At 39.7% G+C, this 8267-nt stretch overlaps 1 protein-coding gene across 1 annotated transcript in view; it reads left to right on the forward strand.

Moving 5' to 3' along the window:
* Window positions 1–683: 683 nt before the first annotated feature.
* WARS2 (tryptophanyl tRNA synthetase 2, mitochondrial) overlaps window positions 684–8267 on the forward strand; it is a 22037-nt gene continuing 14453 nt past the window's right edge. Inside the window, exon 1 of the mRNA XM_009993372.1 lies at window positions 684–938. Within this exon, the coding sequence (XP_009991674.1) occupies window positions 684–938 (255 nt within the window). The remainder of the gene's footprint in view (window positions 939–8267) is intronic.

Genomic DNA, 8267 nt, shown 5'->3' on the forward strand with positions numbered 1-8267 from the left:
CTAATAATTTTTTTTGCTACTTCTCAGTGAACTCTCTAAGAAGTTGACATTTTACTGGTACCAATGTGTCTACAGTATTCCAAGTGTGGTCTTGAACTGTAACAGTATTTTTTTGTAGACCCCTTTTAAAAACCCTACTGCTGCCAAGATGGGTAGTTTCAGAACTTTGATAATTTCTTTCCTTATTCTTTGGGTCAAGGACCAGGTTTCTTTCAGAAACCACTCAAAATGTTCTTCACAGCTAGAAAAGTGAGACTTTAATGTTTGTGAGAGTTAAGATGGCAATCTTCTGGGGTATTGCATATGTTTACAACAAAAATGTTTTAATTTCTCTGGGCTGTGATCCTAGGTTTCTGTATCAGAGTGGATAATGATCTAAAGAGAAACATACAGGTTTGGTGCAAAAAAAAAGGAAGAAAGAACCTACCACTTGGTTTCTGAGATCTGTTTTTCACTGATCTTGTTTACAGCTGTGTTTGTTTGCGTATGCATTCTTGACAGCTTAAAATTGCTCTAGTTGTCAGTCTCTTTGCAGTAAGATAATTTATTTTGACTGACTTACTGCAATTGTTTTTAGTCATCCCTGAGGTAGTTTATATTGAAGTCATATTAATGACTTTAGAATACAAAGGAATCTGCCAAGAAAATGCCTGTGTTAATTTTACCAATGTTTGTAACAGAATATGGTCGTGGATCGGATTTTCTCTGGTATCCAGCCAACTGGGACGCCGCATCTGGGTAACTATCTTGGAGCCATTCAGAACTGGGTAAATCTGCAGGAAGAGTGCAGCTCAGTGCTATATAGCATTATGGACATGCACTCTATCACCATGCCCAAGGAACCAGCTGCCCTGCGACAGAACATTCTGGACACCACTGCTGCCATCCTTGCCTGTGGTATTGACCCAAAGAAGTGTTTCCTGTTCCGACAGTCACTGGTTAGTGCTCTTGTTATGTTAGATTTGTTTCTCATCAAGTGGCTTTCCACACATATTAATGAATGAGCATAGCATTACTGAACTCCTTTATTGTCTTTATGTTGGTGGTCCTAGAAAATGTTAGCAATGTTGGGTTTCAAACTTGCCGCTTGCTGCTGTTTTGAAGTGACTGACCCTGCTTAAGATGTCCAGTTAGGGTTAATTTCCCAAGCAGAGCTAGGAGTTTGTGCAGGTTATAAGTAAAATACTGAAAAGGCCTGATAGAAGGGCATTAATTTAGCTCTCTAAGTCTTACTTTATTCACAAAAGGTTAACTCATAAATGCATAGTCTGTGCAACCATGAAGGCAAGTGCAACATGTTTCTATGGATTTGTACCAATGCTTAGCACTTAATCTGCCAGCTGCACAGTATCTCCAACAGGTGATCAACATGGTAAGTTTTGTGTTACATCTTCTCTGGGAATTTTTTTGCATTTTTCACTATAACCTCATTTTCATATGCACCTTTTTCCACCTGATCTGACAATTTGTATGTGAAATATTTGCTTGTCTTGACCACCCCCAAAGGGTAGTGGGATTACCTTCCTACTTGGCATATGTAGCCTAGTCTATCTCATGCTGTATTTTCCTGGAAGACAACTTAGTTTCTTGTTTGCTTAATTTTCTGTTACTGACTCCAAATTGACAAACTTCTGTAATTTCTCACAGAGGCAGAAGTGTCATAACTTCTGCTCTTGTGAAGACATTTTTAAACAGATATCTGACTTGAAACAGAACTGTGAAGGTGATGTGCACACAGTATGAATTGTATTAGTCAGACATGATATTATGGTATTACATTCCTCCTTTGAACCTGGTTCTTTACAGGCAGTTTCCTGTGGTTGTCAAACTGCAAATGACAGTCATATCCCTGGTGCATACTGAAATAATGAAGACAGATATGGGGTATGGAGAAGGCTGAAGTACTAAATTACTTTTTTTGCCTCAGTGTTCACTGACAAGTGCTTGGGCCACACTGTGCAAGTCACAGAAGGCAAAGGCAAGGACAGGGAGAATGAATAACAATCCACAGTAGGGGCAGATCAGGTTTGAGACCAGCTAAGGAACCTGAAGGTGCACAAGTCCATGGGACCCAATGAAATACATCAGCAGGTCCTGAGGGAACTGGAAGATGAAGTTGGTAAGCCACTGTCCATCATATTTGAGAAGTCATGGCAATCTGGTGAAATTTCTACTGAGTAGAAAAGGGGACATGTGACAACCATTTTTAAAAAGGGAAAAAAGAAGACACAGGGAAGTACAGGCCAGTCAGTCTCACCTCTGTGCCTGGCAAGATCATGGAGCAGATCCTGCTGGAAATTATGCTAGTGCACATGGAAAAGGTGGAGGTGTTTAATGGCAACTAACATGGCTTCACGAAGGGCAAATCATGCCTGACAAACTTGATGGCCCTCCGGGATGGGGTTACAGCATTGGTGGATAAGGGAGGAGCAACTGACATCATCTATCTGAACTTGTGCAAAGCATAGGACGCTGTCCTGCACAATGTCTTTGTCTCTAAATTGGAGAGATACGGACTGGATGGAAGGAGCACTTGGTGGAGAAGGAACTGACTGGTCAATAGCTCCATGTCCAAAGGGAAATAAGTGATGAGTGGTGTTCCTTAAGGTTCAGTACTGGGACCAGTGCTGTTTAACATCTTCATTGGCAACATGGACAGTTGGATGGAATGCACCTCAGCAAGTTTGCTGATGACGCCAAGCTGTGTGATGTGGTAGACATGCTGCAGGGAAGGGATGCCATCCAGAGGCTTGAGAGGTGGGCCCATGCCAACCTCATGAAGTTCAATAAGGCCAAGTGCAAGGTCCTGCACATGAGTCAGGGCAATCCCAGGCATAAATACAGTATGAGTGGAGAATGGATTGAGAGCAGCCTTAGGATAAGGACTAGAGCACGGTGGCGGATAAAAAAAACTGAACATGAGCTGGCAATAGGCACTTGCAGCCCAGAAAGGCAACTTTATTCTGGTCTGCATCAAAAGAAGCGTGGCCAGCAGGTCAAGATCTACTCTGCTTTTGTGAAACCCCACCTGGAGTACTGTGTCCAGCTCTGGAGCCCCCAGTACAAGAAGAACATGGAACTCCTGGGGTGAGTCCAGAGGAGGGCCACAAAGATGATCTGAGGGCTGGAGAACCTCTGCTATGAAGACAAGGCTGAGAGAGTTGGGGGTTTTCAACCTGGAGGAGAGAAGGCTCCAGGAAGACCTTATAGGGGCCTACAGGAAAGCTGGGGAGGAACTTTTTACAAGGGCATGTAGTGACAGGACAAGGGGTAATGGATTGAAACTTGAAGAGGGGAGATTTAGATTACACACTAGGAAGAAATTCTTGGGTGTGAGGGTGGTAAAACACTGTAACAGGTTGCCCAGAGGAGATGTGGATGCCCCTTCCATGGCAATGTTCAAGGCCAGGTTGGATAGGGCTTGGAGCAACCTGTTCTAGTTGGAGGTATCCCTGCCCATAGCAGTGGGTTTGGAAATGCATGATCTTTAAGGTCTCTTCCAACCCAAACCATTCTATGAGATACACATCCTGCTTCTCTTTTCCTCTGGATTAAAAAAACAAACAAACAAACACCTAAATAGATTAGCTAAAAATTCTAGTGGACATATGTTTAAATTTATTCTTTGTTCACTTCATTTTATCCTTTTAAATAAGTTACCAGCTTGGTTTTAATTGGCTCTACTCTGATTTAACTTCATTCACATTGAAGCTGACATTATTTCAGATAAGGTTACAAGCCAGTGATGCAGTAAAAAACCTGTCTGGAGTTTTGTTTTTTCATGTTTTCAATCAAATGTACTATTTGGTTTGTTACAACACAGAATTATTGACTAGATACACAGAGAGGACTCTTCAGCCCAGAAGAGAGATGATTTGCAGGTTTTGCAGGTTATGGTTAGATAAAACTGCAAGTGAAATGGAGAAAATAGATAGGGACCAACTGTTTTATCCACTAAAGAACATGAACTACCAGGTATCAAACTGAGTTAACACCTGGTAGATTCAGCATGAGCAAAACAACGCTGCATTTTGTGAAGTCCACAATTACGCTGCATAACTCCTGGTGCAGGATGCAGTGCATGTTGCAATGTGTATGAATTCAGAAAAGGACTAAACAAATTAATCTGAAAATTGTATTGGGGACTGTTACATGCTTGAGGTGCCACCTCTGCAGGAAGTACTGCAGCCACAGTTGGGAGAGTATCTGTGTTTTTCTATACTTAGGCTCTTTTCTAGAAGTTGGTTGCCATCAGAGATGGATATTTGATCTCTTCCAGTGTTGCTTTTCTTATATTCTTATGAGTCTAAAAGCTGAGCTACTGGTGTTCCAGGTCTTGCTGAAGCCAACACAGGCTTCCTTTGAAGCCAGCAGGTATCAGTGAGGATCTTACATTGCAGTCAGCCATAGAAAGCATGTTGTGTCTTTTACAATATAATAATGCAGAGACTGAGTCTTTGAGTCCCTGAAGATAAAGTATCAGGCTCAGGAAATTATGGGAGGACAGGACTGTAAATGATGCTTCTGCAGAACCAATGCAGTCAACAAGGATTGAACAAATATTCAGCTTTATCAAACAAAAGATTCCACCAAAGGTGATTTAGATTTATGTTATGGTCGTTAGGTCAGCTTCTGTTAAATAGACTGCCTTTTATCTTAATTTTAAAGCATATCCTCATCTGTCCAGATCTAACCGTTGTTCTCATGCAGCCTAAAGCATTAAGTATTTGCTTTCTGTAAGAAGTATCTAATGTCTTGACCATCTTCTTACTAGTACTTACCATACATGTATCAATACAGCTTTCAGAAGTGGCTGATGGTAGCACATTTTTGAAGGCTCCTGGTCCCACTGCAAGCAGAAGGACTTCTTACAGTTTTTTGTGAATCCAGACTGGTTTTAGTAATGGTTCAGGCTGAAATGGTTTGTTGATTTCCTAATAGCAGGTCTATTTAAAGCTGTATGTAGTGGTCAGGTATACATAGAGATGCACTATGGTCTGTTACAATTGCATTGTCAGGACCAGATGTTTGTCTGGAAACAATTAAAAGGAATATCTGTGTGTAGCTCTTGATGTGAGGACAGGAGACAGAGACCTTGCTAATTGTGATTATTTTTTTAGTACGATAATGAAATGGTGTGTTACAGATTGTGATAATATCAAGATGATTGTTCCTAAAAACAAAGGTGTAAGATGGATTGCAGCTATTGCTAATCAAGAAAGCTTATTGCTTGATTTTGGTTTGGTAATTGCTCAGTTTTCAAAAAAATAAGCTGGTCTGTCTTTTTCAGCCACTGTAGCAGTCTCCAAGGGTGGTCTAAAAAGCCACAATTTTGTTTACAAACATTTGGCTGGGATGTAAAGCCAAAGTAACCCAATCTGATTGTATACTGAAATAGGTTGCACTTCCAGAGGTCATCAGGAAAGCAGTGAAAATCCAGCTGCAAATAGAGAACTGGTTTAGGTGATCGGTTATGGGCAAAGTAGCTTTCTCTTTTCAATACCAGATCAAACTGGTAAGAGAGTTCTCAGTAGATTAACATGCTACAGTTATTGCTGTGATCTATACCTCACACAAGCACTACTGCAATTACTCCTGATTAACTCTTCTGTTATTTATTTTTAACAAATATCATGCAATGAAATTATTAAATAAGAACTTTTGGGTTTAATCCCCAAAAGCAGCTATAACTAATGACTGGTAGCACCCTGAATCTGTAAGAGTAATAGCAGGATGAAATTCTTGCACTGGAAAAATATACTAGTAATGGTAAGCCCCATTAAGAGACTTGCTTGTGCAGTCACTGTTATAAATGCTGCAGTGTCTTCTTACTTTCTCTGGATTAACCTGGGCAAGAATGGTCTAGAATTGAAGAGGGAGATCTTTGTGTTCATTTAGCTTACTCTTTCTGTACATTCTTTCTGTTGCTGCTTGGGTTGCTTCTCTGGAATGTGTTTACCATATGTGAAAAAAATATGAATACTTTGTTTCTGGAAAGGCTTGTGCATTTGGTAAGGGTCTCACTGTCAGTAGGCTGTTACTTACAGCATGGTTTAAGCAGATCAAATCTCTAATTCAGAGCTATCGGAAATAGCTACCCCAGAGTTTATGCATATTCTATCATCCTTTCCAATACAAGCAAGAGACAAAAAGCTGAACAATATTAACCTTGCCTTACAAGTAAATTAAATAAAGTTGAGAGGAATTTTGCATAGACTGCTGTTTATTGTATTGCTTAGAGGGTATAGGGCCTCCACTCTTATATCTCAGGTATGCAGCTAAGTTCCTATAAAGGGAAAGTTCTAGTTTGATGAAAATTAGTTTTGTATTATTCAGAATCTACCATTTGTAAATTATAAGTTTTTTTCCTAAATACTTAAACAGAAGGTTAATGGCTGGCTGTTTATTTGGTCTCCATACGTAATGCTTCACCAAATATCTCCCATGCTTATATTGCCATATAAAAACTTGAACTCCAGCTTAGGGAAGTAGTGGCTGCAAAGAACAAGTGGTGGTAACTTGAAAATACTTAGCAATAAGTAGGACGATGGTGAATGTTTAGGGTAGTGTTTGGAAGAGCATTGTCTGTGAAGGGTTATAAACAAGGACATTTAGTTACAGTATCTAGGAAAACACAATTGGACGCTAGAATGGCCTTTATTACAGCTTGTTTAATTATATTTTCTGAAGTAAGAAAACAAGTCATAGAAGAATGGTAGTTTCTTTAAGAATAAAAATAAATGCATCTTTCAAAATTATGGATTTTTATTTGGAGCATAGCTGCAAAATGTATGAAACCTGCTTTACTCTTAAAGAAAGTAAAGATCTGCTTTAAATGGCTGCCTTTGCCTACCACACATACAAGAGAAGTAACTGAATAATGACTTATACAATATACCCTGAGAAGAGTGGAAGAAAGAGCAATTCTATTCCTTAAATTGTACCATAACTGATAAAAGCTGCAACAGTCATATTTCATAAAACTTAGAATGTTTTATTCAAAACAAAAAGGACTACAGGGGGGAAATAAGGAAGAGAATAAGCAATCAGCACACATGGTATGCTTATATTGTGTAACCCATTTTCTCTGATTCCTGGTGGGTACAATACACATTTCAGTTCTTACCCATAACCATCTTGTGTTTCATCTGCTTCACAGTCAAAACAATTTTAGAAACTGCTGTTGCTTTTATGTGGTCTCAGGCTGTTCTTCCTGTCTACCTACCTGTTGTAGTAGACACATGCTAAATGTCCCAACAGAAACTCAAAATCCATCAGAATTGATTCAGCAGGCAGTGTTTGATACTCTGCACTAACACTTTTTGCAGGAGTCCTGTGAGTTTCTGGACAACGTAATGTTCAGTTTCTGGGTGGAAAATTGCACTTTTCAGCCTTATAGATGGGGTGATTTATTTTCTGAGTATAATCAGCTGCAGTGTTCTTGCAGTGTACAACCAAATTGAATCATTAACTCTGGGAGGTGGGAATTTGCCAATTTGTCTTAGCCTTAACTCCAAAAGCCAAAATACGACAATTTGAATGTGCGCACTGACTGTTTCACTGCTATTATTTTCCAGAAATATCCAGCTGCTTTGTTTTGTGGGCAGAATTTGAATGGATTCATGCTACTACTTGTCCAATTTTCAGAAGGGTTTAAAAGCTTCCATTGCATCATAGTTTATAAATTCATTAAAGTACATTAATTTAGCATGGTCCATTGAAAGCTTCCTGTCATAAGAGGAAGTATGTGACTATTTAATCTAGAAAATCTTTCTCCTTCTCTCATCCCTCTGTTTTCTCCCCCATAGGACTGAGCTGCACATAACTAGAGCTCAGAGGGAAGAAAGTCATGGTTCATTAGGATTATTTCCTTTCTTTCTTCCTTCCTTTCTCCCTTTCTTTCTTTCTTTCTTTCTTTCTTTCTTTCTTTCTTTCTTTCTTTCTTTCTTTCTTTCTTTCTTTCTTTCTTTCTTTCTTTCTTTCTTTCTTTCTTTCTTTCTTTCTTTCTTTCTTTCTTTCTTTCTTTCTTTCTTTCTTTCTTTCTTTCTTTCTTTCTTTCTTTCTTTCTTCCTTCCTTCCTTCCTTCCTTCCTTCCTTCCTTCCTTCCTTCCTTCCTTCCTTCCTTCCTTCCTTCCTTCCTTCCTTCCTTCCTTCCTTCCTTCCTTCCCTCCTTCCCTCCTTCCCTCCTTCCCTCCTTCCCTCCTTCCCTCCTTCCCTCCTTCCCTCCTTCCCTCCTTCCCTCCTTCCCTCCTTCCCTCCTTCCTTCC

This window comes from Chaetura pelagica, unplaced genomic scaffold (genome assembly GCF_000747805.2).
Source record: "Chaetura pelagica isolate M959 unplaced genomic scaffold, ChaPel_1.0 scaffold101, whole genome shotgun sequence".
Classification (NCBI taxonomy): Eukaryota; Metazoa; Chordata; class Aves; order Apodiformes; family Apodidae; genus Chaetura; species Chaetura pelagica.